Raw genomic sequence first — 17695 nt, 5'->3', positions numbered from 1 at the left:
TTAATGCTTGTCAATTAACTTCATATTTTCTCTTTTAAAACTAAAGAAAACATGTTTTTGTTGTAGCATCGGAAGATTTTTAAATCTAAAAAATGATTGACAGTCTGCCGTTGGAATGCACCACGCCAGTTTACAATGTCTCATTAAAAAATAATTTTAGTAAAACCACGTCAATAACCGCACACAGGTGATGTAAATGATTGATTTATTATTATTGGAAATGTGTTAACTTGCCCTGTGATAGAAGAAGGACCTCGCTTGTTTAATTATTACAGGATTAGAGCTCGCTACTGGTGAACCTAAAGGCAAGTCTTGTACTCACTGCAAAGCAAGCACATGTGTCTGTGTTTTGTTCCAAGCATGGGTTTGGATTTGCTGGTCAGTGACATGCCTATCTCCGCCTGGCTCTATATGCCTGCTTGCACGAATTTGGACAGAGTGGTACAGACATCGCCGATAGAGACTGCAAACACTGACCATCCCCTTTAAACACAGTCTTATGACTTACAGACCTCAATCAGCAGCACATCAAAGAGTCGGACAGGCTAACATACTGTGGCGATCGGAACACACGAAGACACAGACCCGCAGTCAGGACTGAGACCAGATATTGGGAGCAACACTTCAACTGCTGCATCAATAACGAACTGTAAGTACTGCAGTTAATTATTTGTTGTGTAAACGGAGTCGACTCTTACTGGAATATTAACTCTCTCTGGTTTGTGCTACCCAGGGCTAGCATTTGAATGCCAAGCCATCACCAAGTCTGTAACTACCTGCGCAAATGCCGATAAGTACAAAAATGTATTATGGAGCAAGGGGCTTCAGACATACAGACATAAAAATGAATTTGTTAATTTGTATCTGCCTGTTTACTTTAGGGGTTCTCAAACTCGGTCCAAGGGACCTCCTGTGGCTGCTGGTTTTCATTCCAACCGAGCTCTCAATTATTTAACTAGACCCTTAATTGAAGTGATAATTTGCTTAATTAGACCTTTTTACTTGTTTTCAGCTCTTAAAAAGTTGCAGTTCAAATGAAATAGGCAACTGTTTAAGAGCTGAAAACAAGTAAAAAGGTCTAATTAAGCAAATTATCACTTCAATTAAGGGTCTAGTTAAGTAATTGACAGCTTGGTTGGAATGAAGACCGAGTTTGAGAAGCCCTGCTTTAGATTGACTTGTTTGATGTTGGAATATATCCATCTTTACCAATGGTCTCCAACTGTGGACCTGGAGAGCGACTGTGGCTGCTGGTTTTCATTTTAACCAATCTCTGTTACTTAATTGAACCAATTATTGGCTTAATTAGTCAAGATCAATAGGTCTTCCAGATCTTTAGCCACTGATGATGTAAAGACACCTATAAAACCTGCTGGATAGGGACTCTCCAGGACCAGGGTTGGAGACCCCTGATTTAGAGTATTATTTTTGTTGTGGTTTCATCTTGATTTTTTTTTTTTTTATTGTATCTGATCAATCACAGTAAAGGATGACTGATTGCATGTCAATATGGTCTCCCCTAAAACAGTCGATAAAATAAGAACATCTACATTACAATTAGCTCTGGAATTCAAATGCTTCAGTACAGTTGAAATGTTCATTTTGAAATTGGTGAAAGAGGTTTACTACATTTTATTTCTCAGATTGGAATACTTGGTAAACAATAAATCAATTAGACACATGAGCAATCCTCAATTAACCCAATTATTGACAATTATTATTTCTGTATTTATTTTCCTGTAACATGGCCCATAAGTTGGTTTCTGACTGCTCCATATGACATACAAAAATAAATAAATAAACGCCTGATACAAGTGTTTATCAACTTAAGGTTATTACCCACCTTAAGGTTATATCACTGATGACTGAGCATACCAGATGCCTTGCAGAGCATTTCATTCCAAGTCATTTGCCCCCAAAGCCCCCTTCTGGATGAAATGGGAGATACAGGCTGTCCAGAAATTCTAGCTCAGTGCCAGAGAGCCCGTGCCACTGTGTGGAACAATTACAGCAGCAGTGGAACATATCAAGTATCATCAAAATGCCTATGTTGTGTTTAATTTTCTGTACACATAACAGTATGGCATCACCAACCCCTGTCCCATAGGGATGCTTTAAGCTTCAAAATGATTGAAACAGAAAAGATGACAAATACATTAGTTAAGATAACTGGTATTTAATAGGTGACTAGAAGTTACAATTACCAGTGAGGTAAATCTGCTCAAATGGTTCACTATGAAACCGTGTCACTGCAGTGACCACTGTCTTACCTGCTGTCACGACAAGTATAGTTTACTGCATTCTACTGCCTTCTTTTCCAGAGACACCATTCTGTTGAATTATTTCGCTTCCGCTGACGTCATGTGGCGGCTAGCTGTGACCAGACTGTTTCTGTGCCTGTGGGTCGTCAAGAAGGGAAGCAGCCATCTCCAGGACTCGCTCAAGGAAATTAACACAGAATTTGCTGTCCGCTTCTATCAAAAATTAGCAGAAACTAAAAACAACTCCAACTTGATAGTGTCCCCGGTGAGCGTTTCTGTGACACTGGGGTTACTGCAGTTTGGAGCCCAAGGAAACACATTCTCCCAGCTAGAAAGTGCTCTGGGATATAATGTTAATGGTAAGACTGGATGATGAACTTTCCTAAAGTAATGAATGTTTTCTTTAAGATATGTACAATTATAAAGCGATGGCCTACCTAATTGGCAAAAACAAAATCTCTGGTAAACGCATATCCACCAAACAATATAATTACAAAGTACACAGACAGCATGCTCAGTATTTTTATCAGCTTAACCCTCTGCGGTCCAGTGTGGGACCAGGTCCGACATTATAATCTTCCCTTTCCAGTCCAATGTCGGACCCTGTCCCACATCCTCAAAAAGACATCAAGCACAGGTCTCTAGTCGTTTTTTCTCCAGAAAAAGCAGAGAAAACCTTTCAATGGTCGAGTGAGACCGATAGGAGCTGAATGAAGCTGAACAAGAAAAAAGGGTGTTTCTCATAGCCCCATGCACTGCAGAGATAACACGGACATAAACATAGGAGATAGCTGCTTCCGCATCCAGCACTCAAAGAATATATTTTTTGAGATGTTTTAGTAATAAAATAATGACTTGGATCGCATTATTGAGGAGTTTGGTGATAAAACGAGTGATCAGGAGAGGATTTCAGTATGCACATCTATAAAGAGGTCTGTGAAAAATACAACGAATAAGGGGTGGGGCTTGGCTGGAGATACAGTACTGAGTGTCCTTTTGCGATTTTGCCTTTTAAACCTGATTTACGCTGAAAAAAATAATAATTTAAACAGTGCATGTGAAAATAAATTGGACCTGATTCTCCTGACTAACCCTTTGCAGTCCATTTATTCAGCGTTTATCACAACGATGCTCCTGCAGGTCCTTCTCTGTGCGAGTATCATTGCTTGAATATCTTGTTATGAACTGTGCTTAGTGCTCTATAATGCAATGTTTTAAAAACGTTTTGAATGAATTTGGCCAGTACTGTACTACTGTGGAATATTTTGTACCTTTTAACAAACCTTTGTTTCCATAGAAATGGCAATGAGGCTCTTTGATTACTTTAAAATTGCAACAGAAGAACAGCAGACTGTTGCATTTATAAAGTTAATAAAACAGAAATTCCAATGCGATTATTATTTGAGAACCATTTAAACAGTCATTTGTCAAACCTATTTACTTTTATTATTTCCCTTCCAGATCACAGAGTACAAGACTTCCTCCATAGAATGTATGAGGATGTGACAAACTCGAGTCGGAGCACTGTGCTCCAGCTGGCCTGCGCCCTCTTTGTGCAGAATGCAACCAAGCTCTCGCCTGCCTTTGCTCAGTACGTCTCATCCTGGGTGAACAGCAGCCTGCAACAGGCCAACTTCAGCGAACCCAACCTGACACGCACACAAATAAGCCAGTGGGTCCACAGTCAGAGCGGAGGTAAGCATGCGCTGGGAATTCAGTGCAAATACCACAGAGCCCTTGAAGACTTCAACAGGCAACAGAAATCCTCAAGAAGGAGCACAGGGGTCTGTTCATCTGATCTAAATGTCAGCAAGCTGAATACTATCGTCATTAAATAGGACTGACATTGCACTGTCCTAGATTGTAATTTGCATTGTGTAATCTGCTGTGCTTAGGTTTCTTTGCAAAGCAGCAAGCAGTTGAATTTGGGCAGTGGGATCAGTTTTTACACTCTAGCAACGTGCAACAATGCTATAATGTGTTTGGGCTTTTCATTTCTATTATTTTAATTGACCTATTGGGGCCAAAGTCCTTCATCGGTTCATTTGATACTAAATGAAATGGATAGAAGTGTATATTTTAACACAGAGGAGCAGCTGTTAGACATGGCACACCATTTAATGAGTGTCAACATCTATGCTTCTCAGCTTCAGACACCTACAGTATAAACCCCACACATTGCCCTAAGTTTAAAATGCACAGCGGGATTCTGTGAAACCACATAAGGGAACCCCCCCCTACGGTGTTGAGGACACGTTCATAACTTAACCTTGCCTGTAACAACTCTTATTGTCTGATTTGAATGGAAAAACAGAATCAGAGTTGCATATTGACGTAGATACAATAAGCAATGGCTATGACGACAATCCGTTCCACCTCCCTAGCTGACTTGTTTATCCGGAATGTGTTAATACATTCTGAATTGTAAGTGTTTGGAAAATGATATCACCATGATACATACAACACAGGATACAGCAAAGGTAATGAGTTTGTTGTAAATGCTACAGGGGGTTCTGTAATCTTTTCATGACGCATTATATACTGTAGAATCTCCGTCTCTAAATCGAATGACACATTTCAACTTGAAGTCTTTGTCTTCAATGTTGGACATCTCTGAATCAGGTTTATCCAGTTGAGATATCTGGGATGTGATTGGACTCCTTTTACTAATGTGGGCTTCAGATTACTGGCCCGATGAAAAAAGCTTTACTTCCAAAAGACATAAAAATGTGTCAGATAGCGTTCAGAACTGCCTCGCTGGCTTAACTCTGCCTCGTTTCCTTCCTCAGGTGAAATCACTGACGTCATGTCTTGTGACCTGATAAGCTCAACCCTGACTCAGATTGCCGTGGTTAACACCGTGTTCTTCAAGAGCACTTGGCAGAAGCAGTTCTTATTCACAGAGACTCACAACCTGCCCTTCACCATCGCAGACGGATCCACCTTGAAAGTACCCATGATGTACCAGGCAGCTGAAGTCAATTTCGGTAAACCACTCAGAGCTCAACAGCGCCCTCCATTGACAGACCTCTCACATGCAACACAGTCTAGCTTGATATACTCATTTAATTGCTTTATTTACAGTACTCTAAACAAATAATAGCTGTCCAACCTTTTTAGCTAAAATTGACATCCCGATTACCAGGGAGTTTTGATAGAGCCGTGCAAAAACAAAAACTCACCAAAAAAATAAATAAAATGAACTAAAAAGTATTAACTATACAAAGACATCCCATTTCTCTGTGCATATAAAATGTCCAGTAAAACATCAATGTGCTGCATTTTGACTACTTACTTCTATCTAAGATTACAGATTGTCCTTCCTGTCTTCAAACCCATTCAAAACAAATGGAATATTTCAAGAGCCATATTGAGGCTTGAGATTTTAATGATACTTATGCTGTGTTTGTTTTCTGACCCGCAGGTCAGTTTAAAACTCCAGCAGAGCAGAGGTTCACTGTGGTGGAGCTCTCTTACCTCGGGAATGCAGTCAGCATGTTTGTAGTCCTGCCGAGTGAGAGGAAGACTTCCCTCTCCCTTATAGAGCCATACATCACTGCACGAGGGATTGCACTGTGGGCTAGCAGCCTGAGCAAGATCAAAATGGACGTTTTCCTACCAAGGTCAGAGAATGTTTGATAGAGAATGAAACAAATACCAGCGCGCACTTTTTGTTTTGTTTTGTTTTTGTTTTTTTTACTCTGGTGAAAAAGAGCATTAATAAACTTTTCCAAAATGTAGTATAAACTTATTTATTATTCTGACATGTATTTCAAAATTTTTTTTTTTTCCTCCTTTAAGTGGACAATGTGATCATTTTGGTTTCTATCAATGACATGCAAACTGTACTGAGAACTGAAATGCTTTGAAATTTTATATTCGTGTCTTTAATGTCTTATGATTTTTTTTTATTTAATGTCATTTTTATTGAGCTATTGATTTTCTGTTGATAGAAGCCTAAATATATACAGAAATATACACAAAGTACCAATAAAGTAGGAATGAGGTATACATACATCCCATGTAAGATTTATACCATTTTAAATAAAGTATTCCTTTTCATCGTAGGTTTAAAATTCAAAATAAATTCAATTTGAAGACGGTCTTACTTTCGTTGGGAATCACTGATTTGTTTGATCCTGACAAGGCAGACTTCAGGGGAATTTCAGGTAAAGAGACCTGCTAGATTTCTTTAACATCATTTTAATAAAGTAATTTACAAGACCAGTGTTTGACATGTGCTCATGAATGATCTCTTTCAGAACAGGATAGCCTTTATGTTTCAGAAGCCATACATGAAGCAAAAATTGAAGTAACTGAAGAAGGGACCAAAGCTTCAGCAGTTACAGGTATAGCTGTGGTTGCAGTGCAACACTTGTTGCTTTGTACTGAGGAAATATCAGACTTAATAGTGGTGCAGTATCGATGTTTGTTTGCTTTGTGAAAAAAGGAAGTGACATACTTAATAGAATGTTGGCTACTTCCAACATACAAAAACCAAAAAGAAAAAAAAAAAAAAAAGAAAACCAAAGGAGACATTTGTAAGAATAAAGTGCATATCCTAATGAAGATAACAAAGCTGTGTAATTAATAGATCCTTTATTACGTGTGCCAGCTAAAAAAATAAATAAATCCATAACTTAATCAATCTCAATCAAAGGCTCAATCACAAGCAATGAAGTCAGGTAGACAAATGTTTCTTTACCTGACTTTGGTGGGGAAAAGTAAAAGAGAATGGTTTATTGGCCTGAATATGTACCATAGCGTGTAACTTTCTTATCAATTATTGAGATGATTATGAGCTTAGAGAAAAAATGAAGGAACATAATTTGGGTAATACTTTAGGGATGTGTTATAAAGTTATTTCAAATCATGTTATTATTTATGCTATTAAGAGTTTTATAAATTAATTAAATAAAATATTTACCTAATTTTATATATAAATAACCGCTTATTATCTTATAATACCATGATATTGATTTGATACAGGCTTCTGAAATTTCTTTGTCTCAGAAAGAAATGATGCCACTTTAAAACTTGCTTTTCTGTTTCATTGCTCCTATTTAACTGCAGTGAAACATCGATTAAAGGCCACCTTGGTAAAAAGGCCCCCACGCTAAGGTCATTATTTTTACCACCCCCCCTTCCACCGACTTCAGTGTTAATAGACCTTCAATATTAAGGCAACCCCACCATTGAAACCATATTGTGTTAGTCCCTTGACTGGCCTTAATGCAGGGGTTTCACTGTATATATCGTAAATATATGGTGTAGTGTGCTGACACCCCCCCTCCCCCCTCCCCCGGGTCAGGGCCAGGGTCAGAAAGTCCACACGCGGGTAGCCACCCTGACCTCTTCTAGAGTGGGTATAGGCTTGTATCGTACAGCATCCTACACTACCTTACATATACAGTATAACAACTCTCTCAATTAAACTGTTACCACATTTTGTAGTCACGGAAGACCTAGTTTATACACAGGGACTAATAATATCTCTTGTTGATGTTGGCTGCAGCCATGGTGCTTCTCAAAAGATCCAGGGCCCCAGTTTTCAAAGCAGACAGGCCATTCTTCTTTCTGCTGCGGCAGGCCAATACAGGTAAGCTACGCTTCATTTCAGTTTATCATGATGTAATACAGGATCTAAACGCAGAATAATAATTGCATACTATGTACATTAAATTAAACCATTACAGGATAAATCTAAAACTTACAGTATGTTGTCATGATTTGGATTTGTTTGCAGTGCATGTTAAAGGTGAAAATCGTATATGGTTTCACAATAAGTATTGATTTTTTTTTTGTTGTTGTTTTACATACTGTATGTTGCATTATAAGCTCTTGCTGAAAATATCAGATGTTTAATGCAAAACTGGATCAGTGCAACAACTATCATACTGTATACCATTTCCAATTTTAATAATTTCCATATTTGGTGTACAACCTGTTTTTATTTCCATTTCATGTATTTCTGATTCTAACCTGTAGTTTTCTATTGACAGGTTCTATTCTCTTTGTTGGAAGGGTTCAAAACCCACTGGCATAGGCAGGGTCTGAGCCCTGCTTTCACACACACAATGCAGATTAAGGAGTGTAGCAAATTCCTGTTTATTTTGGATCTACTGGAATTTAGGGACCATCTTTTGTAAATAATTATAAATAAAATGTGAATACATCTTTTGCATTTATGGTGTTCAGGGTTTTCCTTCAGCTCTTAATTTATTGAGCAATTATTCCTCTCAATAGGGTATGGCTGTTGTTTCTGAAGTCACCTTTATCTTTGGAGAGAACAGCACTCGTCTGTCTAAATAAGTCCCTGTATGTGGAAGCCGCTGCTTTGTCCGAACTTGACATGTTTTGGAAGTGCTGGCTACGGTCTGTCTTGGCTTGTCCTCAAAGTATTGCTATGAACAAAACTTCGGAAATGGTTAAATCTTTACGATTCTATGGGAAAACCTGCTGCAGGGCCATCTACTCAGTATCATAATCCTCTTCTGAGCCTTCAAAAGCCTCTTTCCAGTAGAGGTTTGGCTGAAACTCCTACAGGTTCAGGAAACCAATTATGTTCTTCTGACCCAATAAATAGACCATTTAAAACAAAATAATTAGAACATTTTCAAAACTGCATTTTTGTTTTTTGTTTTAATGGTGAAAGTAACGGCTAGTTCTAAATAGATCTACTGATGTTGCTACCAGCTACAACAAAGTAATGTTCCATCCCAGTAAACTGTTCTTACCAACGACATGGATCCCTCCCAGCTAGCAGACTAACATGTTTAAATTACTGGATGTTTTATATGTACAGAGAAATCGATTTTTTTACGTGTTGCTGCATTATGAAGTTATGTAAGGCAAAATGTAATAATAGTAATAAAACTGACAAGTGCTGTTCCTCTCCAACATCAATTGACCCCTCTTGCTGGAAACACTGCTGAGCAGTTTATTCCATTGAGGGAAGTTAGGATTAATTGTAGTGTTTTATTATGCTCAAGTTTTAAGCAAATGACTAAATTTGTGTTCCACAGGAAAAAGGTTCACATTTGCTGGTAATGTTCCAGACTCAAGCTGGCTACATGTCAGTTTAAAAATCCACTTAACACAAGAAACATATTTCCAATACAAGACATTGAAAAAGACACTTTATGATTATCTACTACTAGACTATCAAGTTGTTTTAGGTTATACCAAGAATGTATGATTGGGAGTTTGCAATGCTTCATGCCACTGGACAACTTCAGACCTTAAACCTACATCGGGCTGTATTTGAAAAACCATTGCAGCACCCAGAACATCTCACATCTTTAGTGGTTTACAGTACTCAGGATCAAGGTACCTACATATACATGCATTTGCATTAAAACAAAGAAAGTATGGAAATACAAATTAAAAGTTGATACTCATTAACTAAACACGTATACCAAGTTTGTACTTTGAAACCACATAAGTGGCTTTACAGCTTCTACATTCACAGAATCCATTAGCAGTAAAAGATACCCCATTTGCAATTCAGGACCTTGGCGACTGCCAAATTCAAGAGAAGCACAGTATCAGGCGCAACTCCCACAATGAAGAGTAAAACCAACATGGATTAGGGATGGTGTGGAATTCACTGTTATTCTGGGCACCTCGCTAAAACCAAAAAAACTACAAGATGTTTATAGATTTCAATACAACATGACATTTGAAACCACGATAAGCAATGTTTTCTTAGACCGTCTTCATAGAAGTTTGGGGAATAAAACTCCAGAGTTAACTGCACAATTCATTTCAAATCCTCTTGCCTTTATTTACATTAATCATCCACCGTGTAAAATAGAAACTTTATTGATGGAAATAATTACAAAAAGTGCATTTTCTTTAAATATGTGTTCAAAATATGGTTATTTACAACTATACATTATATCCAAAATACCTTAATGTAATGTGCTCCCCCCCCTCCCCCAAAACATATTCCACAACGTTTGGCCAAGTATGTAAAACCTGATGGACCACAGCCTACAAGCAGCATAAAAAGACAAAGTGTTCTTCCCCACTTCCACTGCTGGGGAGGTTTATTTTGCAGAGGAGATGTCTGAAAGTATTATTACAAAAAGTGTTAACCCTCATTAACACTGTCTCCGAGGTTGAAACTGGGGTTTAAAATGTTCTACAACCGCAAATAAACTAGCAGAATATTGTTTGGTCATTGGTGCTTTTTGAACGGCAGGTTTCTTTACCATTTGCTTCTCTCCCGACTTTCAATTCTGGATCAGCCTCACAATGCATGTAGCAGTGAACATGAATACCACTGTGTCACAAACAAGTTTGCAGCGGCCTTTTGTAGTCAAGTGCACCCTGTTTTGAATGCATTCATATCCAGCGAGTTAAAGCAGTGTATTTATATGCTATCCACGTGGTTCATCTGATTGTATCGGCAGTGGATTTCTTCCAAGAATCCTTCCAGTTGCTCTATAAGCACGCGCTTTTTAAACCTGCAGACACAAGATCAGAGTTGTTTAAAACTTACTTCAGGTCATTCAACTTTTATTCACTAAAACTACTATTCTAGTTCAGTACCTCTTATATTTGAATTCCACATTTTCATTACTGACATGCACCATGTTCTAACAACGTTTAAATGTAATTTGTCACGTTTCTGCCCAATTCTCTATGATGTCTAAATCCCTTTGGATCTCCTGGGCTGCTGCATACATTAAAGCCATTGCTTCCAGGCATCCAATCATGTCCAGAGCTATAGATCAAGTGGGGTGATATGCAACTGATCTAAACTCTTGGGATCTAAATAGCACCACAGTTTAAATATGAACAAACCTGGTATTTTACTTGCTTTCAAAAAAGCAAAACACACACACCGTTAGAGATGTTGGTTTCCACAAATGTACAGTGCCTATAAAAAGTCTACACATTCTAGACTGTTCACCTTTTGTTGCCTTATAGCCTGGAATTAAAATGCATTTAAAAAAATATTGACCTTAATTAATTATACGTAAATATATATATATAATGTGATATATATATACATATATATATATATATATATATATATATATATATATATATATATATATATATATATTTTTTTTTTTTTCCCCATTTATCTACACATCCTACCCTACAACTTCCAAGTGAAAAAAAAGAATTCTAGAAATGTGTAGAAAACAAATTAAAAATAAAAACTTAAATAGCTTAGTTTGATAAGTGTCCACCCCCCTTGTAATAGCAATCCTAAATTAGCTGAGGTGTAACCAATCGCCTTCAAAATCACACACCAAGTTAAGTGGCCTCTATCTGTGTTAAATTGTAGTTCCTGTAGTTCCCTCTGCTGGGTAGTGCATTTCAAAGCAAAGACTCAACCATGAGCACCAAGGCGCTTTCAAAAGAACTCCGGGACAAAGTTGTTGAAAGGCACAGATCATGGGATGGGTATAAAAAAATATCAAATGCCTTAAATATCCCTTGGAGCATGGTCAAGACGATTATTAAGAAGTGGAAGGTGTATGGCACCACCAAGACCCTGCCTAGATCAGGCCGTCCCTCCAAACTGGATGACCAAGCAAAAAGGAGACTGATCAGAGAGGCTACCAAGAGGCCAATGGCAACTTTGCAAGAGCTACAGGCTTTTACAGCCAAGACTGGCCAAAGTGTGCATGTGACAACAATATTCCAAGCACTCCACAAATCTGGCCTGTATGGTAGGGTGGCAAGAAGGAAGCCATTACTCAAGAAAGTCCACCTTGAATCCCATTTGAAGTATGTAAAAAAAAAAAAAACTCAGAAGAATCTGTAGCCATGTGAGAAAAAGTTTTGTGGTCTGACGAAACTAAAATGGAACTTTACCTAAATGCAAAGCGCTATGTTTGGCGCAAACCCAACCCAGCGCATCACCCAAAGAACACCATCCCTACTGTGAAGCATGGTGATGGCAGCATCATGTTATGGGGATGTTTCTCACTGGGGTACTTGTCAGGATAGAAGGGAAAATGAATGGAGCAAAGTACAGAGAAATCCTTGAGGAAAACCTGCTGCCCTCTGCAAGAAAACTCTAACTGGGACGGAAGTTCACTTTTCAACGACCCAAATGACAACGACCCAAAGCTACACTGGAGTGGCTAAGGAACAAAAAGGTAAATGTCCTTGCGTGGCCCATTCAGAGCCCCAAACTAAATCCAAATCGAAAATGTGTGGCATGGCTTGAAGATTGCTGTCCATCAACGCTCCCCAAGGAACTGGAGAGAGCTTGAACAGTTTTGTAAAGAAGAATGGTCGAATATTGCCAAATCTAGGTGTGCAAAGTTGGTAGAGACCTATCCTAACAGACTCACAGCTGTACTTGCTGCCAAAGGTGCTTCCACCAAGTATTAACTCAGGGGGGTAGAGACTTATCCAGTTATGATCTTTCAGTTGTGTATTTTTAATGTAGAATTTTTGGAGTTAGATGGTCCTAAATTGATTACACTGTTTAGCTTTGTGGTTGAAAAATAATTCTGCACATCTCCATTAAATGTAAACATTTACAATTGGTGATACTTTGAAAATGAGTGCATGACATTCTGAACTGTACATACCTTGCTGCTTCTTTGATAACATTCTGTAGGAACATGAGTCTTGTGTGTAAACTGCCTTGCACTTGTTCCAGGAAATAAAAGATTCTTTCATATCCTTAACATAGAAGAGAAATTGTGTCAGATACTGAAAGCTCGCTAATGAGCTGCAGATCAAATGTCAAAATTCATATCTGCGTGCCTAATAAAAACATCTGGCTTTAATTGCATCTCTCAAGTAATGAACTAATCATGAGAAATGGTTTCATATTTTTAAAAATACTTATTTCGCTCATTTCAAAGCCTATTCCATTTTTAAATTACTGTTTTATAAACACATTAAAATAAAACTGGGAGATGTATGTCAAGTCATTCTATCCTCATATTACATTACAAATCTAGAATCAAAAACATGCTGTGACAAAGCTTCAGAATTTAAGTCTATATGAATAAAACCATAATTGGTATCCTCTCGAGATATATTTCACTGCTATCTGCTAATCACTATTTCCTCATGCACAGGCATTTGAATTAAAGTGTATACAAACTACCTTTATAACCCTCCCAATCCCTCACACTGACAGATCAGATATTTCCATTAATCAAGGCGATCTTCTGGATGTTCAGAGACCTGAGTTTAAGCATCCTTTGCTAATAAATGGGGTGGTGGGGGCAATATCTCTTGTCCAACATCCCTGCCATATTAACTCCTACAACCAATCTGAACATTTGCATTGTGTTGGTGTGAGGAATATAATTTGTAAAATAAGCAGGAAAGTAGCAATTTCAGCAAAAAAACATTCAATTTTTTGTTAGCTTATAAAAACCAAGTTTAGTGTACAAAAACCCTTTCAAAAGTCCTACTCTGACTCCTGGTTTTGTATACATACTTCTGCCTGGTTTTCTAATCTCTCTGGTGATGAGGACTTTAAGCTCTGCGTTGTTTTCTTCACTCTTGGAGTTGTTCAGCTTTTTCATTTTGCGTGATTGGTGCAGACCCTCCTCCAGACATGTCTCCCCCTCCTCACTGTCTTCATTGGTTCCCGTGGGGCTCACTGTGTAAAGGTTGTCGACCCCTGAACGGTTGATTCCCAGCTCGCCTATGTGGTTCTCCGCTCCTGCTGGAAGCTGCTTCATGTTGAAAGGATCAGTGTCTGAATTCAGGTCTGGAACAGGGTCTGGTAAAGTTTCAAGTGAGTGTTGGCTCCCTATGTGGTTTTCAACAACACCGTCTGTGAACACATTAGGGTTTTCTTCAGGAGCTGCAAGACAGAGACAGTTCCCCAGGTAAAGTCGTTACCAGTGGTAACAATCTGTCACCTTGATATTCTTTTAATAAACGATTCAAGCATATGTGATGAACTGCTTAAATATATGCCATTTAAAACCACCTCATTTCAATGCAATGCAGTGTAAATATAATTTTTATTTGTTGCACAGTGCTGTAATGTTGTAACATTTATTTCTTATAAAATCTGAACAGAATGAAGTGCCACCTAGTGGAGGTATATGCAATTGTGGTGTCAGATTGCAAGGATCGGAACACGAAACAAAAGACAATACTTGCAGCAAAGCAACTAAATGTGGTCAGAATATTCTCTTCAATGTATCTTGCCTAACCTGGAAACAGCAGTACCCTAACAATAAAAGTAGCCACTAGGCTTGTATGAACATTGAATATAATTAAATGTAAATACATTTAATTCAGGGTGCTTGGTTACAACAAACATTCTGCCCAACCCTACCAAAGACTACACACAATGGCATACACATTGCATTCCAGGTGGAGATGGGGGCAGAGAACTGGGCAACTTGCAGCAGTAATTGCAAGTGTCTCTATCCGTTGGCAGGGCCAGTAATTGTAGCAGCTTCATTCCATTCTGTACAATTGAGGAACAATGTTCAAGCAGCGCTAATGCCATGATAACTGCTTTGCAATTCAATCTTTATGCCAACGTTTCTGAAGCATTCCCTTTCAAGAGTGATAATTGACTGATTTACATAACTTCGACATAGCATTAAATGGGAAACACAAATGGCTGAACCCATTATTTTATAAGAGAATAAAAAAAAAAAACAACATTTGATTGAACTTGGTGAAACATATCTATGGGAGACCAGGCAATGTATCAATGACTTCATCCACCAATACTTCATAGGTGGTATATTTATCAGAGAGAGACAGAGAGAGAACAGAAAACAAGTTGGTGACTGTCAAGGCTGGCACTTGAGGACATGAAACACTTGAATAAGAGCTACACAGCGATCAAGAATGCGGACAACATAAGGAGTTGAATGGTGTGGGGGGTCTGAAAATGGGGCTTTACAAAACAAAAAAGATGAGTTGTTGTAGTAGGCTTGATGTTTGCCGAATCCACCAGATTATTTCCACAGGCACCATGTGAAGAAGCAGACTATTCATGTTCTACTGCTTTCATTTACTATAATAGGCAGCCAGGGATCCCATGACAGCAATAACAGCATGAGAGACATTTGCAACAGAAACAAAGTTTATTTGGTGTGTGCAAGCACTAACACGTTCAGGGCACCTGCAGTCTAGGACAGACTATCCGAGTAACACCCAATTACAAACTAGAGTACTTATTACAGGCACCAAAACAAGAAATGGTAACAGAGCCTGCCAGTAGAAACATAGTGATGACTACGAGCATCACCTTACATTTTACAGCTATTACAAAAAAAAAAAAAATCACATTGTGCTTTCCACACACACAAAAAAAAATTCTGATGGACACTTTCCTTATTTGGGACCTCTTTTTAAAAAATTGTTGAGGGTATGCATGGGACACTATCCCTATCCCCCCATAAGCAATACTTAGAACAAGAATGGACTTACATCACCCTTGTTCTTGGTTATCCATTTGTTTCAACTACGTAATACATATTGAACCCCCTACATATTGTAGGACATATGGTTGAACTGTTGCAAGAAACAGCAGCTCCAGAAACCTGATCTGGGAATGTGAAAAGAGAATAACAAAACAAACTGGTACCACAATCAATAAGTGAATTGAAACTTTTCCCTATTTCGTCTTAGACCACACAAAAACAGTTCAACCACATGTTGACCACTAAACTACTATAATGATTAGAACAGTAGGGGGTGGGGGTTGATTACATTTCAGACCTGGACTCACTAAATAACAGTTTAATGAAGTGCGATAAGCAGTCCTGAATGAGCAAGTTTCACAGAGCATTATCATTCACATGAGACCTGCATGAACTAAGCAAATGGTGAATGTTTGAGGCTTACCTTTACAGACAGGAATGGGTTTTACAAGGTTTGGATGTGCCAGTGTTACAGGGATGGATGGGGGGCCCTTTCCCCCTATGTGGTTATTGACAGCTGGTGGAGTGAGGGGCCGACCCCCTCTCAACAATGGAGACATGCACCTTCTCCTTTTTGGCACCCCTTGCATACTGGGGTCTCCCGGTCTCTTGCTCTTGTTCTGGGGACCTGAGACAAACTCATCTGCTTCGTCAATCATCATTCCCTGCAGAAAGGACATCGAAGAGTGAGCTTACACATTACAAAAGAACATAAGGAAGTTGAACGCGAGGATGACCAATGCTCGTCCGGTTCCCAGTAGCCGGTTGTTTTCAAAACTGTCAAGCTGGATCTTAAAAGGAGCCCAAGGATTCAGAGTCATCCACATGGCTAGGCGGCCTATTCTATACCCTCGCCACATTCTGTGTAAATAGTGTCTTCTACCCTCTGTCTCTGCTTCATTTTGAAATGTGTCCCCTGGTCCTGGTATCTGTGTTGTGCTTAAAGTATTGGTTAGGGTTGACTGTCAAACTTTAAATCAAGGTACCCCAATTTCATCTTTGCGCTATGCTAAATAAATTCAGTTCCTTAAAACCCATCTTCACAGCTCCTTCCATTAAGTTCTGGGATTCCTAGGAACACTGCAATAATATTCCCACAGAAACATACAAAGTTGCCCTCCAAAAAGGAGTTATTTTACATGCTCAGAGTCTCGATGAAATTGTTATCTTGCGGAATGTAGTTTGTCCAGCTACAATGTCTGCTGGAGCGTTGCAGATACCAGCATCTAAAATGAATGCTATACATATCTATTGCCATGCACTACAGGTTATTACTGGCAGTAACTTGCAAGCAGGATATCAATAGGTTTTATACTGGACAGCTAAAAAGTTGAATAAATGAATAAAAAATAAGCAAACTGAAGGTCTGTCTATCAACAGTAAAACAAATATCCTTTTGGTTTGTTCACTGTGGATAATTTGTACATCCGATCACCTATATGAATGCATATAGCCTTTTAGCTATTGTGTTCTTTTATAGTAACATTGATGTGCTAAAGAATAAAAGATATCACAGACTTGCTAAATGTTTTGTTTCCACGAAGAGTCATTACATGAAAATGGCGCGCTTCTTACAGTAATTGACATTTGACTAAAGGCAAGCACACAGTTTTTGTGGTGATGGGTCTATCATAATATGCAAGTGTGATCAAAGGCTTGATGTTGCTATTGATGACTTATGCAACACTTTCATGGAATGGCCCTTTACTTGCATAAGATTTTGGGATCTACGACTGAGCAGTAAACATTGTAGCATTTGAAGAGTTACTGTCTTCCTGTACCTTCTTGTCCAGTTTGAAGGGGTTTCCGAATGTGTGCAGTCGTTTTGGCTGGTCAGGGTCGACCTCTCGCAAGGGAGAAGGCGACAGCTTCAGGAACTCTTGGTAATTCCCCATCTGCGCGATAGGAATGCTGTGCAATTGATCTGAGAAGAGAACATTAAAGTCAGTGCCCACTGCCAGTATCAAAACAATTCAAGTAAATCTTAAACCAATACGTACTGCCGACATTTTGTCTCACATTATCTTTTATACATGGATTACC

General features: G+C 38.6%; 2 protein-coding genes across 4 annotated transcripts in view; one reads left to right on the top strand and one right to left on the bottom strand.

Annotated features, from left to right (window-relative positions):
* The first annotated feature begins 372 nt into the window (after window positions 1-372).
* On the top strand, window positions 373-8396 carry serpine3 (serpin peptidase inhibitor, clade E (nexin, plasminogen activator inhibitor type 1), member 3). The gene is made up of 9 exons (XM_041260175.1): window positions 373-649; window positions 2322-2620; window positions 3723-3956; window positions 5051-5248; window positions 5686-5884; window positions 6330-6430; window positions 6524-6610; window positions 7777-7860; window positions 8264-8396. Exons 2-9 carry the CDS (start codon window positions 2362-2364, stop codon window positions 8305-8307), a joined length of 1206 nt encoding a protein of 401 aa, XP_041116109.1. The 5' UTR covers window positions 373-649; window positions 2322-2361; the 3' UTR covers window positions 8308-8396.
* Window positions 8397-9753: 1357 nt separating this feature from the next.
* LOC121320562 (integrator complex subunit 6-like) overlaps window positions 9754-17695 on the bottom strand; it is a 36157-nt gene continuing 28215 nt past the window's right edge. For all 3 annotated transcript variants that reach the window (XM_041258988.1, XM_041258989.1, XM_041258990.1), the window contains 5 exons: window positions 17434-17576; window positions 16077-16317; window positions 13693-14064; window positions 12827-12920; window positions 9754-10732 (listed from right to left, as the gene is read on the bottom strand). In XM_041258988.1, the coding sequence (XP_041114922.1) occupies window positions 10639-10732; window positions 12827-12920; window positions 13693-14064; window positions 16077-16317; window positions 17434-17576 (944 nt within the window). In that variant the 3' untranslated portion in view covers window positions 9754-10638. The remainder of the gene's footprint in view (window positions 10733-12826; window positions 12921-13692; window positions 14065-16076; window positions 16318-17433; window positions 17577-17695) is intronic.

This window comes from Polyodon spathula, chromosome 9, assembly GCF_017654505.1.
Source record: "Polyodon spathula isolate WHYD16114869_AA chromosome 9, ASM1765450v1, whole genome shotgun sequence".
Classification (NCBI taxonomy): domain Eukaryota; kingdom Metazoa; phylum Chordata; class Actinopteri; order Acipenseriformes; family Polyodontidae; genus Polyodon; species Polyodon spathula.
Note: the sequence above shows the minus strand (reverse complement) of the source record. Positions and strands in the feature narration are given on the sequence as shown.

Coding starts and splice junctions, on each gene's coding strand:
- serpine3 (XM_041260175.1), top strand. CDS start 2,362: ATGTGGCGGCTAGCTGTGACCAGACTGTTTCTGTGCCTGTGGGTCGTC. Junction 5,249..5,685: donor GGCAGCTGAAGTCAATTTCG/GTAAACCACTCA, acceptor TCTGACCCGCAG/GTCAGTTTAAAACTCCAGCA. Junction 6,611..7,776: donor CAAAGCTTCAGCAGTTACAG/GTATAGCTGTGG, acceptor TGTTGGCTGCAG/CCATGGTGCTTCTCAAAAGA.